Here is a 15,634-nt window from a genome sequence, read left to right on the forward strand (position 1 = left end):
TAAATAAAAAGGCAAAAGTGTGTGAAAGGAAATAAGAAGTATCTGTTTACTGAATCTAAATCTAATTGATTAAAAAGCTGAAATCATTCCTTAATACACTGCAATTTACCTGGGAACCCTCTGAAACCTAATAGATGGCACTTTTTCGTAAAAGCCTTCTGGCCTGTGTATTCATAAAGCTTGTACTCTAATCCTTAAAATAACTAACTCAATCAAGCCAGGGTATCTGTATACCCAACGGAGACTCTCGGCAAATCAGAGAAAGGAAAAGAAAATCCAGCAATGACTCATTTTTAAACTTCACTCACTACAACATTTTTTTTAATCTGTGGAAGAATTTGTAATTAACCCAATTTACCCAATTTTTGCTTTTAGGAACACTTATTACTTTGGCACAATATTTGCCTGGATGAACAAATATATTCAAACTTTTTTTTTTTTTTTTTTTTTTGGCTTGGGCCTCCCCTTAAGAGTTTCCACAGGTTTCCAAGTGCACATCACAATTTATAAAGGCTGAGTCTATCAAGAGAGGGAGGACTCACAGCTGAGGGCACAGGGCACATTTGGGGTCTCCAAGTCCACTCACTCTGTACCCCACTTGCCAAACCACCAACATAGGTGGCCACTTCATTACCAGTGCAAAGCAGGCTTGGAGCAGCCTGTACCTTCAAAATGAATGTCTCCAAAGAAAGGGCCTGGGCCCAGCAGTATCCTTCTCGCTCTCCCTGCAAGCAGCTCCCGCAGGAAGTCCAGCACTTGCCCTGCCAGCCGACTTCTGAGCCACCTTGTTTAAGGATTTACTGGAGGAAGGGGAGGCACCATAAAGAGTAGGGGGGACTGTACTGACACAGGCTTTCTCTTGGAGAAACATGCCACTGAAGGTTTTGGAAGATCCCTTCCCATGGACTTGCAGGGCTGTCCTGCTGATGTGACAGAAGGAAGTCTTGAAGTCTGGAGCCCTTTCTCTGAACTGAGAGATAGATTTACCACTGCCTCTTGTGGCAAACTGACTTGGAGACGTTGTTACTACACATGACTCTCTCAACACCTTCCTCTCCCTCTCCCCCTTCCACAATCTCTAACCTCTCAAAAACATTAAATCAGTGTCCTTGCTCTGTGTAGTGGGTGACTCTAAGGGCAATAAATGTGACTGCTTGGTGCCAGAGAGGCCCAATATATTGGCCCCAGAAATGACCCTAAGAGCAAAGTTAAAAGGTGACGCAGAAAAGCTAACAGCAAAGGCTCAAGTAAGAAGTTCTCCCCGTTGTCAGCCCAATTCCAGTTTAAAACAAGGCTTTTGGTCCCAGAATCCCATTTCAACACTGGTTAAATGAGGAACTTCTCTGACCCTTACTTTCCTCATCTGCAAGACGGGCATGCCACCACCTCCAAAGGTAACAGTGAAGCCAAGGTGAGATAGGGAAAGCTTAGCCCCAGTGCCTGGCACTTGGGCAAATTCCCCCAAACCAAGACCACTGAGGCAATAAACCAGAGTCCCTTTCCAGTGGGGAGGGAAAAAAAAGCTGAGGCTCAAAAGGACAAAATGTTTCCTGACAAAATGCCAGTGAAAATACCAAAATCAAAGGCCTGCTGGTCTCAGCTGTTACCTCATGCTGGGGACAGATCGCTCCTGGCGGGCAAGTCCCTGCGCACTGGCAGGTGGCACACTGAGGTGCGAAGCAACCCATAGGCACGCTCCGCGGAACAGGTGGGCCGAGCCTGCGGAGGAGCTCACTCAGGTGGCCTGGGGTCGAGGCTCTCCCTTAGGGTCCCGCTGCACGCAGGCGCAGGAGGGGGTCTCGCGCTCGTCCACCCCCCGTCTCCCCACCCCCACGGAGCGTACGGCACCCCCTCCCCTTCTCCCGGTCGCGTGCCACCTCACCTCCTCCGTTCTTGTAGCACAGGTAGGGAAACCGCCACACGTTGCCCAGCCCGATAATCTCCCCGGCCACGCTCAGCACGAACTCCACCTTGTTGTTCCACTGGCCACGCTCGTGGACAGCCTTGTCGCGCTTGTCGCGCGGGTCGCGCGCGGGCGCCGCGCCCCCGCTGCCGACGCCACCGCTGCCGCCGCTACCACCGAGCGCTTCCGTCTCCCGCGCCTCCTCGGCAGCCTTCCCATTGCCCAGGGGCAGCGCCTTCTCCGCCGTCATGGCCGCGCTGGCTGCCTCGTGCGCCGGCCCGGCTCTGCGCCGCCGCCCCGGGCGGGCTGGCTTTTCAGGAGGCGCGAGCGGGCGGGAGGGGGAGGCAGGGGGTGGAGCTGAGGGACCGGGCCGGGCCAGCGCGGAGAATGGGACGCGGCGGCCCGGCCCGCAGGGCGCCCACGCTGCCGGGGCCCAACTGGGCCCCGAGAGCCTGCGAGCGCACCTTGCGCGCGCCGACCTCCCTGCGCGCGCCAAGCACCTTGCGCGCGCCAAGCGCCCGAGGTCCCCATCCTTTCTGCCGTCCTGTTATCCTCTTTAGGACAAGAGTGGAAGCACCCGTTTAGGACTAGGTGGACTCCAGAACCAAACCCTGAAGTTCCACCACTCTCTGTAACCTGCTAATGTGGGGCCTCAGTTTCCCATCCCTACTAAGAAGTAGGCCAGACATCTCCAACTTTAATGTGCACGCTCGCACCTGCAGATCTGGTTAAACTGCAGATCCTAGGTGGGGTGGGCTGGAGACTGCGTTTCTAACAAGTTCCAGGTGAAGCCAATACTGCTGGGCTAGGCTTCTTCCCATCCCGCAGACACAGGCTTGTTCATCCTAGTGCCCCTTGCTCAAATACACATTGAGTCAGACGTTGAGGTGTTCAGTGCTTGTGTCTGGAGATAGGCAAATCTAGGAGGAAATTCCTGCTCTGTTCATCTTGATTGGATGACTTTGGGCAGTCGTCTGTCTTATCTGTGCCTCAGTTTCTTGATCCACAAAAGGTAATTCCAACAGTGTCTGCCTCATAGGATTGTTGGTGAAAGGCTGATGAGAAAATGGTCATGAAGTACTCAACACTTTGGAAGTGCTCAATGAACACTTAGCCATTATTAATGTTATCATGTTTAGACTCACACATCTTAATTAGGCATCTTGATATTTGTCTCCCCCGTCAACTGTAAGGATGCTGTAATTCTCCTCTTCATTATAACAGCCACAGAACCTTTAGGACAAGACTTGGCACAGAGTGGGCGCTCAGTCAACATCTGTGGCTATTAAGAAAAAGAGGCTGGTATGGTTTGGATAGGTGTCCCTAAAAAAGTCAAAGCTTTGATCAAGAGCCTGTGGTGCTCATTGGGTGGTTGTGGAACCTTTAAGAGATGAGGCCAAGTGAAAGATCTTTCGGCCATTGGAGGTGTGGCCTCGAAGGGGATTGTGGGAGCCTGGCCCCGCCTCTTCCTCTTCCTGTTTTCATTTCCCGCCAACTTCTAGCTAGCAGCTTCCTGCCTGTTTCGGCTATCATGTGCTGCCTCACCTCAGGCACAACGAGTCAGCAGCCAGCCTACCTTGGGTTTAAACACCTAAAATTGTGAGCCTAATGAATCTTACCTCTTTATAAGTTGATTACCTGAGGTTCGTTAGGGTAACAGAAAACAAAGGCCACCTCTGGTCTTTGCACAGCTCAGGGGACGCCCCCGCCGGAGCTGGGGCTCAATGCCCTCCCTCCGGTCCTTCCTTGGAGAGCTCCCCACGTCTTGCAGCCCTCAAATGCCCGCCTGCTTCTCCTTTCATCTAGGCTCCCAGCGGCACCAGTCTTTCTGTATCTCCGTCCCCACAGAAAACCCTCCCTTCGGCCATCTTCCCTTCCCCCTCCTGTCTTAGTGCTTGAAAGAGTGAGTCGCAGCATGGGCCCTGTCTTCACCTCCCACTCGTTCCTCAGCCCACAGCAATCTGGCGCCCTCCCCCACCACTCCTCTGAAAATCCTGCCTGAAAAGTCCCCAAAGCCCTCTTCATCTGACAGATCCTGTGGTTCTTTTCCCATCCCCATCCTGCCTGACCACTAGGTAACTTTCTGCCCCGCTCTCCCTCCTGAACTTTGGAAAATTCCACCTGTGTGGTTTTTCTGGACTCTGTTAGCCTCAGCTGCCTTTCTCTCCCTGCTTCTCTGGTTCCCCTTTCTCTCTCCTGAAGCTTGGTTTTCCTCCTGCCTTGAGCCAACCCAATGAAATGTCGATGGCTCCCAAATCTCTGCCCCCCCCCACCCCAATGCTGTCTGGAGTATGTTTGAAAGCAAAGATTCTATAGGGTGTTCAGGGTGAGATAGGGCATCGCACCCAGACTCTGTCCTTATGAGTTCCTTATCCGTCTCAATTGGGGTTAATGTTAGTTCTGGTCCCAAAGGGTGGTCAGAACTAATAGCCTCAGTAGGTGCTCTGGGAACAGTTGCCCTTATTTTTATCGTGATGATTGAGGAGGAAGAAAAGGACCTCTTGCTAAAAGCCTTCATTCATTGTCTTTTCTTTTCCTATAGGATGAAACCAAATTTCTGAACTTCTCATTCACATTGTCCCATAATCTGATTGTCCAGCCTTTCCTTCTAAATAAATGCCATTTTCTTCACATGCTAAACTATCAGTATTTCCATTTTCTTTTAGGTGATTCCCCATTGCTGAATATAGTACCTCTTCCCACTACCCTCATAGTAGCTAGGGGCTCATCTATTAAGTCAATAACTACATCAGAAGTTAGAGGCATTTTCCTGAATCTTAATATTGCAGTATTAGCCTATCACCCCAGATCTTTGTAAATCTTCCAACCCAATTACATTTTTAATTTGTACCGGTGCACAGCATCATTAACTCCAGGGACTACTTGCTTAGAGCAGCTATGATTCTACAAGACATTTGGAAAGTAACTTGGAACCAAAGAGAGACCTAATACTGACCACATCATCTGCTTGCACCCAGACTTGATTCTGTTGATGGACAGTTCTGTGACCTTAGGTATATCATATCATAGGAGGTGCTACAAAGGAGAGGTCAGTGGTGCTGGAAGAGCTTGTAACTGAGGGCTCTGGTCTTGTTGAGGAGAGCAGGAAGGGCTCTCTGAATAAGTGACAGATAATTGGAAGCCTGAATAGAGAGGAGTAATAAATTGGATTATGAGGGATTGGGGGTCCTGAAGATAATCACAGGGATCAAAGCTGGAATGCACAGTGTGGAGGATGTTACTCCTGAACATGAAGCATTTTTATCAGTGATTGACATGAGAGCATATTCACCTTGGGAAGACCACTGTTAACCAGTGTGAAAATAGATTACAGGACAGGCAGTAATGATGAATAAGGTACTGCAGTAGTCCAGACAAAAGATGATGACACGTTAGACCATGGACAGAGGAAGGTAAAGGTTATATTGTGGGAGTACACCCAAAGACTTGATCTAGGATTGGAGGTGGTAAGAAAGGAAGGGAAGGTATCAGGCACATCTTTTGGGTCATTGAACTACAACATCCTATGAAGCAGTTGATGGTTTTGCTCCATTTTGTGCCTATGCACCACAGCTGCCTTACTTCAGGAGTGACTTTTGCTCATGTCCTCTCAGATGCTCCCCTTTGCTCATCAGATATAGCTCTTATAAACCCAATTTAATGCTCCCCTTCATGAATTCTGAAGGAAACGCTCAGGGCTCTTTGGTGATAGTAACACCCAGGATAAAACAACATTTGCAACATTTACACACTTTAGAAACTATCTGTTATGGTTTGGATGTAAGGTATCCCCCAAAAGCTCACGTGTGAGACAATGCAAGAAAGTTCAGAGGACAAATGGTTGGGTTGTAAGAGTCTTAACCCAATCAGTGAATTAATCCCCGTGATAGGGATTAACTGAAGTGGTAGGGTGTGGCTGGAAGAGGTAGGAATTGGGGCATGGCTTTGGGGTATACATTTGCATCTGGCAAGTGGAGTCCTCTCTGCTTTCTGATCATCATGTGAACTGCTTCCCTCTACCACATTCTTCCACCATGATGTCCTGCTTCACCTTAAGCCCTGAGGAATGGAGCCGACTGTCCATGGACTGAGACCTCTGAAACCGTGGGCCCTGTAATGAAGTTTTCCTCCCCTAAAATTGTTCTGGTCAGAACTTTTAGTCATAGCAGCATAAAAGCTAACCAAAATACTATCCTTCCCAGTTAATGATTACTCCCTATGCTCATTTTCTGCAATCATGCCTGCTCCATGTAGCTGCTGCCTCTTCATCTTGGGTCCCAAAAGGAGGTAATGGAGCAGAGATTTCCCTAACCAAACCTCAGGCCCAGAGACACACTTACTTATATGCCACTGAGATTTTGAGATTGTTGCATAGTAAAAGTGATTGATAAACTCACCACAGGCTGTGCTTGGGCCTTCATACACCCCATCTCTCTTACGCTGCATACTGTGGCATCATCATGGCAGTACCTGTGTTCTAAAGATAAAGAAACTGAAGCTTAGAGAGGTTGAGCTACTTATTCAAAATCACACAGTGGAGCCAGAATTCAACCCAGTTTTCTGATTTATATTCTACATCCTGCAATGTCTGACTTCAGGACTCTTCTCGTGGTTTTAACCACATAAACTTGTCTTCTTCTTTTTGATCTAGGTGGAAAAAGTAGGGGATGAAGGAGTAAATTCATAGCCTCTTCCTTTTCTAAGGGGAACTAACCCAAAGACACTGGCTCAGAACTTAATCATTATATCCTGGATGCCAACCTAAGAAGCCCCCATCTGGGTCCTGTTTCTATGGGAGAATGCGTTCCAAATTCCAAAACACTTGATTTTATACTTGCATCGTTCTCTCTGGAGTTGGCTAGCATCTCTGTGTGTGAACACACATGCTTCCTTATGTTCTAAGATTTCCTGTGATTTTTATCTACTCACTTACCTGGCTCAGATGTCTAAAGTCAGTGTCACATCACAGATATTTGCATTTACCTATAGATAGGGCTCCCAGAGCTACTGAATCTGCCACACAGGCTCAACTCCTGGGGTACCATTCATGCTGTCACTCTGTGGTGCCCCCTGGAATTGTGCGAGAGGATGATCCCAAGCCCCTTGTGACAGGCCACAACTGACCCGGGTAAAAGGCCTTCTGTCCCTTGTCAAATGAACCATGTATTTCTTGATCATGTATCTTTTTGGCCCTAGAGAGACGGTGCCTTGTAGTTGTACAGTATTCTGTGGGGGATACATTCCCAGACTCCCAATGGGCACCTGAAACCATGGGCAGTAGGGAGCCCTAGATATACTTTTTTTTCTTATACATGCATACTTATGATAAAGTTTAGTTTGTAAACTAGGCACAGGAAAAGGTTAACAATGATAATAATAACAATTTATTATAATTAAAATTATTTAAAACTGACAAGTTATTCATTTCTGAAAATTCTCATTAATATTTCCACACTGTGGTTGAAAGTACATAAAGAGGGACTACTATATATCAAGGGTGCTCAGATACTTATTTCTTACAATCATAGATCAAGAACTGACTGAATGATTCCTCAAGATACATACAACCCCAGTATTTCGTGATTTTCATTATAGAGATCTTTCATCTCCTTGGTTAGATTAATTCTTAGGCATTATTTATTTATTTATTTATTTATATTATTATTATTTTTTACATGAAAATGTTTATTCTCTCCCAGGACGCTGATCCAGCATAGCAACCACCTGGCAACCTGGCTTCCTCTCAGCAAAGATGCAGTTCTTGAAACTGCTCTCTTCATGAGTCCCCTGCAGCTGAAGGCCTGGGCTCTGCTCACACAAAGTTCCCGGCAATGGCCAGCACCATGGAATACTCACCTTCCCTCTGGCACAGGCTTCTGGGTATGGGTACTTTAATTTGGATCTCTACAGGGTTCCCATTGTTCTCAGTGAGGACCATGTTGTTAGAGCCGAACTTGAGGGTCCTTCAGTGGCCAGGCCTGTGATGTCCTACGATGAATGCCTTTTTCTTCTGTCCCCTGATGACCAGCAGTATTCAGTTGCTGACTTTGCCCACCCCATTCTTGTTATAGACATAGGTACACCAAGGAGGGTGATGATATGGGGTGTTCCCCAGGGTGCTGTGGTTCACCACATGCAACTGTGTCATCTTCTCAATCACACCGAGGCTCCCAGTGGTACTAAAACAGCTCTAGCTGAATGCTCTGTTTACACTAGTAAAAGGGCCCCAGAGTCCACTAAAAACAGCCATGGGATTCTCCAGATGATAAATCTGCTTACATTGCCCTAGAATATCCCACCTGGAGCCCCACTTGTCAAGCTCTGCCTTCTCTCATATGCCCTCTGCCCAGGCATACTGGACCTGCCAGGCAAAAAACGACCTGCTTATTTATGTCTTGAGGCTCTCCTGAATGGGGTTTTTGTTTGTTTTCTTTTTCAACCGAGTTCATTGTTGGTGTATAGGAAGAAGATGAATTTTTGTATATTGATTTTATGTCCTATCATCCTCAAACTGGGATAATTCAGCTTCCTCCTTTCTTATTTGTAACTTTATGTTTCTTTCTATTGCATGATTGCTCTGACTAAAGTTTCCAGTACTGTATTGAATAAGAGTGAAGGGAGGAGACACTTTTGTCTTATTCCTTATTTTAGAGGAAATTCTTTCAGATTTTTCCTATTTATTATGGTTTTGCCACTGATGAAAGAAATTGAAGAAGATGCTAATAGATGGAAATACATCCAAAATTCATGGATTGGGAGAATTAATATTGTTAAAATGGCCACACTACTGAAAGCAATCTACAGATTCACTGTAATACCCCATCAATATACCAATGACATTCTTTTTTGGTGGAGGTGGTGGGGTTTACTGGGGATTGAGTTTATGGGTCCTTGACCACTGAGCCACAACCCCAGCCCTGTATTTTATAGTTTATTTAGACACAGGATCTCACTGAGTTGCTTAGCGCTTTTGCTGAGGCTGGCTTTGAACTCATAATCCTCCTGTCTCAGCCTCCTGAGCCACTGGGATTACAGGCGCGCACCACCACACCCGGCCCATTGACATTCTTTACAGAACTAGAAAAAATAATCCTAAAGTTCATATAGAAGCATAAAATATCTTGAATTTACAAAGCAATTCTGAACAAAAAGAGCAATGCCAAAGGCATAACAATCTTTTACCTCAAAATATATTATAGAGTCATTGTAATAAAAACATCATGATATTATTATCATAAAATAGACACACAGACCAGTGGAACAGAATAGAAAACCCAGGAATAAACCCACATCTACAGCCATATGATTCTCCACAAAGGATCCAAAAACATACATTGGAGAAAAGACAGCCTTTTCAGCAAATGGTGCTGGAAAGATTCAACTTCTGTAGAAGATTGAATCTAGATCCCTGTCTCTCATCCTGTACTCACCCCCCCCCCAAATCAATTCAAAATGGATCAAAAACCTTAACGTAAGACCTGAAAATTGGAAACTACTAGAGGGAAACATAGGGGATACACTTCAAAATATAAGCAATGCTTTCCTGAACAGGACTCAGATAACTCAGGGAATGTAACAACTGATAAGTAGGATTGCAACAAATTAAAAACTAGTGCACAGTAAAGGAAACAATCAAGAGAATGAAGAGACAGCCTAAATAATGGGAAGAGATTCTTGCCTGCTATTTGTCTGACAGAAGATTAATATCCAGAGTATATGAAGACCTCAAAAAAGTAATTCTATTTATAAATGGGCAATATAGCTGAATAGTCACTTCTCAAAAGAAGAAGTGGCCAGTAAATACATGAAAAAATGCTCAACATCTTTATCCATCAGAGAAATGCAAATCAAAACTACACTGAGATTCCATCACCCGAGTCAGAATGGCTGTTATCAAGAAAACCAAAATTTACACATGCTGGTGAGGATGAGAGGAAAATGAATCCTTATGTGCTATTGGTGGAAGTGTAAATTAGTACAGCCACGGTAGTATAGCATTTCCTCAAAAACTAAAAATAGAAGTACTATATGATCCTGTTATACCACTTCTGAGTATATGTCCAAGGAATTAAAAGTCAACATACCATAGAGATATCTGGGTACCCATATTCATCAGGGCACTATTCGCAATATCCAAGTTATGAAATCAACCTAGATTCCTATCAAAAGATGAGCAGGTAAAATGTGGTATATGTGTGGGGCTGGGGATGTGGCTCAAGCGGTAGCGCGCTCACCTGGCATGCGTGCCACCCAGGTTCAGTCCTCAGCACCACATACAAACAAAGATGTTGTGTCCGCCGAAAAGCTAAAAAATAAATATTAAAAAAAATTCTCTCTCTTTCTCTTTAAAAAAATGTGGTATATATGCATAGTGGAGTATTATACAGCCAAAAAATGAAATTGTGTCATTTTCCAGAAAATATGGATAGAACTGGAGATCTTCATCTTAACTGACAAGTCAGACAAGTATGGAATGTTTTCTCTCATGTACAATTAATATGAACAAAATAATTACAGTTAACAATTATAGCTTTTCTAAAAAAGAGGGGCAGCAAATGAATGGTCATGGAACTTATAGGTCCGAGGGAGAACAAATGTGAATGAATACCACAAAAGACCAGACAGTGGGAAAGTAGGGCGGTAATTAGTGCTGCTTAAAATGAAGTGGAAAAGGGTAGGGAGGAGAAAAATGCTTTGCCTCAATTGAATAACTGATTTTTCTTCTGCTTTCTAAATACAACAGTTATATTAAGTTTTCTTCTGGATTTCTAGGAATCCCAGATCTGTTCTTCATTTGGGCTCTCCCAGAAGTAAACTAGAATCAAGCACTGTATGTTGGAAGTGATCCCAGGAAGCATGAATAGAGGATTCAGGAAATGAAATGGGAGGAAAACAGGTTACCATGTAGGCAACTAGCTCAGTACCTCCGGGAACTCTGGGAACATTCTAGAATGTCTCAAAGTTATGCTAACCGTGGGTTAAAAAGTGGGCATGTTTATTCAATAACTTCCATTCATTATTGGTTATAGGTTGCTTTGGGGAGCATTCACTGTCTGGCATATGCACTTGCATTCTGCATGGCCAGACGGCTGCAAATCTAGGCACTCAAATCTTTGACTTAGTTTTGGATAGTCATGTTCTCTCTCTTGTTATCCCTAACTTCATCATTTTCCTCTTATCATAGGGGTAGTTTCCACTTTTAGTTAAGTGTGGCCAAGCTCCTAAGATATGCACAATGGGATGTACCTGGAAGAGTACACTTCTAAGACCTTGCCTTAATAAGAATGGAATGTCATGTTTACAGCAGCACAATTCACAATAGCCAAACTATAGAACTAGCCTAGGTGTCCATCAATAGATAATGGTTGAAGAAAATGAGGTATATATACACAATGGAGTTTAATTCAGCCATAAAGAAAAATGAAATCATTTTTGCAGAAAAACGGATGGAACTAGAGACCATCATGCTAGCTGAAATAAGTCAAACACAGAAGGTCAAGGGACTATGTTTTCTGTCATATGCAGAAGCTAGAGGAAAATGGAAAAGAAAGGGACAGATCTCATGGAAGTCAAAAGAAGATCAGTAGTGGAAGGGGACCAAATGGTGGTAGAGGGAGGGAGAGGGGAAGACTTGGGGAGTGATATTGGCCAGATTATATTGTTATATTGTGTGCATGTACAAATATGTGACAACAAATCCCACCTATGTACAACTATAATGTGCCAATAAAAAATGTGAAAATTATTTTTAAAAAGGATGGGATGTGCATTCTACCATGTGCAACCTGCCTCCACTACCTGCTTCCTGTTTCAGAACTGAGACTAGAGTTTCCTGCCTGGACTCAGTGATGAAAGCCACAAATTAGTGAAAGAGTCATCCTTCCAATTTTTCAATGTATTTTTTGACAGTTATGTAAAAGAGAAATACACTAATTAAAAAAGAAAAGGATACGTGCAATCCCACACTGTTGTGTTGTGTGCATGTACAAATATGTAGTTCTCTGGTTCAGTCTTCTGGTAACAATGCTACTCTAAGCCATGTTTTCTATCACTTTTTAAATTATAACTCTCTCTCCCTCCCCTCCCCTTCCTCCCCCTTCCTCCCCTTTCTCCCCCCCACCTTCACTGGAAATTTTAAAGAAATTCTGATAACCCAACATACTGATTCCTGAGTGGTCGTGCTTTTTAGTGACATAAAAATAAGTCATCCAGGGGCTGGAGTTGTGGCTCAGCCCACCTGGCACATGCGAGGCCCTGGGTTTGATCCTTAGCACCACATAAAAATAAATAAAGTATTGACAAATACAACTAAAAAATAAATATTAAAAAATTAATCATTCAGCATGGCAGTCACTCAAGAAGAGGTGGGTACAAGGTCCAGTAGGAGTAGGAATATGAACCCCTTCTCTGGAGATTGTGTTAAGACTTAAGGCAGAGGTAACATTTATGGTAAGCCCTTGAAGTTTGAGCAAGAGCCCAGATCTGAGAAGGAGAGAAGGCTGTTTCATGTTCAAATGTTTCATGGGCTAAGGCATAGAAGTGCCTGGTAGGCCTGGCAATGCCACTTCCTAAAACTGCTGTTCAATAGGGTTACCATCAGTCACCTGCGATTACTGAGAGCTTTAAATGTAGCTGATCTCAACTGATATGTGAAACACATCCTGCAATTTGAAGACTTGGTACTAATAACCAAATATAAAAATCCTCATCAGTGTTTGGAACATGGATTGCATGTTGAAAAATGACAATATTTGGATATATTGCATTAAGTAAAATATACCATTAAATTAATTCCATCTTCTCCCTGATTTTTAACAAGATACGTAAAATACTTTAAATATTTGTTATGGAATCCTGTGTCACCCTAAAATTCTTATGTTAAAGCATGACCCCCAGTACCTTAGAGTGTGACTATATTTGAAGATAGGACCTTTTCAGAGATGATAAAGTTAAACGAGGTTCTATGGGTGGGGCCCTAATCCAAGAGAGCTGGTGTCTTTATAAGAAGAGATATCAGTGATGCATGTGCACAGGGAAAGTCACATAAAGACAGCAGTAAAACAATCTTCCTCTGGCTTCATCTAAGAGCAAAGAAGAGGCCTGTTGAGAAACAAACTCTGCTGATACCTTGATCTCAAATTTCTAGACTTCAGAACTATGAGAATATAAATTCTGTTGTTTAAACCACCCGGTTGTGGCAGCCCAATTAGCATTAAGCAAGAAAAGTTGGGACTATCTATAGTAAAGGTCAGTAAATCCACATCTGAGCTCTTTGCTCAGCTGGGGCCACACCTAGTTGCAAGATAATCTGGGAAATGTGGTCTCAAGTAGGAACACATTTCTTCCAGATAGTTCTACATATGAGTGAGGTAATATTTAGTGACCAGCTGGTTATCTTGGCCCTAGACCCCCCCACCAGGAGTTTCAGTGATGTCTCTGACTATCTATGTGACCTGATCCTTAGTGCCCCTCTCTGTACAATGAGCTTGCTTATCCCCACTGTATGGAAACTACCATCTGTCGCAGCCTCCAGCCCAAGTCAGAGCAGTATGTGATGCTTATTGGTATAGGTCGGGTTAAGAGAGACTGTTAAGAGTATGACTGGATACTGGATTTAGGGGTTGGGGCCTAGGAAGCAGAATAGCATGTGTGGTAGAGCACAGGTTTTGGAGTCAGCTGCCTGGGTTCAAAAGTCACACATTCTATGCCCTTCGATGAGTGATTTGCTTCTTGGAGGACAGTTTCCTCTATAATAGGAAAACAACATTCAACTTATTGGGTTATTAGACTGATGGCTGATCTAATCCACTGTTTTTCAGACTTTGCCATCTCTCTCTCCTCAATGTTTTGTTTTTCATATTCATGTGCCAATTGTAGTATTATCTAATATTTTCCTTATACATATTAGCAAAAGCTTTGATACATAATTCTTATGCCATGGAATTTTCCATTTAAAGTGTTCAATTCAGTGATTTTGGTATATTCACAAAATTGTACAATCATTAGTACAGGAAACTCAAACACCCTAGTTGCTATTATCCCACAAAGAAGCTCTATCCTTTAGTAATCACTCTCCATCCATCTCTTTAGCCCTAGACATCACTAATCTACTTTCTATCTTTATAGATTTGCCTATTCTGAGCACTCCATATGAGTGGAATTATAAAGCGTGTGGCCTTTTGTATTTGGCATCTTTCATGTAATAATGTTTTCAAAATTCATCCACATTATAGTATTTATTCGTACTGCATTTCTTTCTGTGGATGAATATTGTTCTATTAAATTTTATTTATCCATTTAAAATTCAAAATCCAAAGTGCTCTAAAATTCAACACTTTCTGATGCCACAATAGGAAACTTTACACCTGAGCTTACGTGATGGGTCACAGTCAAAATGAAGTCCCATTGGAAATATATTAAAATTACCTTCAGCATTTGTGTACCAGGTGTATATAAAACATTGATGAATTTTATGTTTCAGCTTGGCTGCCATCCCTAGGATAGCACATTATATATAAGAAATATTCCACAATCCAGCAGCCATGGAGTTCTTGTATATCATGTATAAAGCCCTGGTTTGATCCCTAGCACTGGAATATGAAAAAAAGAATGGGGTTCTGGTGATTAGGAAAAAACTCTGTTAGACAAATGATAACCAGCTGGGTATGGTGGTGCATGTCTGTGATCCCAGCAACTCAGGAGGATAAGGCAGGAGGATAAGGATAAGTTCAGCCTGGGCAACATAGTGAGACCCTGTTTCAAAATTGAAGGGTTGGGGATGTGGCTTAGTAGTAGAGTGCCCTTGGATCCAGTCTTCAATAAGAAAGAGAAAGGAAGAAATAAGAAAACCTTCAGAATGTGGATGGGAGATAATTTATAAATTAGGGTTAAATACAAAATTAGAGGTCAGCATGCTGGGTGGCAGCTGGGAGAGTTCTAGGATTCTTTTCTATGGCGTGTGTTGGTCTTAACTCTTGATTGCATATTAATGCATAATATCTTTTTTTTTAAGTTGGACACAATACATTTATTCCATTCACTTTTATTTTAATGTGGTGCTGAGGCTCGCAACCCAGGCCCCAAGCGTGCTAGGTGAGCGCTCTACCACCGAGCCACAGCCCCAGCCCTGCATAAGATCTTAAAGCTTATTTAGGGCAGTGGGGGATCCAGTTGGCCTTAGATTCTGCCCCTAGCTCCCAGCCCTGACTATGGCAGCTCAGACACTGAGGAGGGCTGGGCAACTTAGCAACTGGAACTGAGATTCAGAGAGGTATAGAAACTTTTCCAAGTTCAATTCTAGTTCCAGATCTGGAACTAGAATCCACCTCCCTGATCCCCCTGATATTTTTCTTTCTGGAAATCCTTCTTGAATCTTTGTTTCATAGTGGAATGCCCACAGATTCCTTGTCAATAGACGTGAGTTTTGCTATTCAAAGTGTGGTTTGCGCAGCCTCTAGGAAATTAACAGAAATGAAGAATCTCAGGTCCCATCCCAGGCCTTCTGAATCAGAATCTGCATTTTATCAAGATCCCCAGATGATTCAAATGCACATTAACATTTTAGAAACGAGTACTAAGACGTTACAAGTGGATTTACTCATCCAAAACCCTGATTTGAGTAACACTCTGCCCCAGGCTCTTTCAGTGCCAAGCATGCAGAGATAAATATGTCCTCATTTCTGCCATCTAGCTAGGGAACTAGATGAGAAACCAAAGATTCCAGACATCTGA

The 15,634-nt window shown here is 43.6% G+C and overlaps 1 protein-coding gene and 1 pseudogene across 1 annotated transcript in view; both read right to left on the reverse strand.

Moving 5' to 3' along the window:
- The window catches only part of Slc6a11 (solute carrier family 6 member 11), a 128,263-nt gene extending 126,110 nt beyond the window's left edge, over positions 1-2,153 (reverse strand). The window contains exon 1 of the mRNA XM_076841076.1: positions 1,883-2,153. Within this exon, the coding sequence (XP_076697191.1) occupies positions 1,883-2,153 (271 nt within the window). The remainder of the gene's footprint in view (positions 1-1,882) is intronic.
- A 5,562-nt stretch (positions 2,154-7,715) lies between these two features.
- LOC143385679 (large ribosomal subunit protein uL14m pseudogene) lies at positions 7,716-8,153 on the reverse strand (annotated as a pseudogene).
- Positions 8,154-15,634: the final 7,481 nt, after the last annotated feature.

Source organism: Callospermophilus lateralis, chromosome 20, assembly GCF_048772815.1.
Source record: "Callospermophilus lateralis isolate mCalLat2 chromosome 20, mCalLat2.hap1, whole genome shotgun sequence".
Classification (NCBI taxonomy): Eukaryota; Metazoa; Chordata; class Mammalia; order Rodentia; family Sciuridae; genus Callospermophilus; species Callospermophilus lateralis.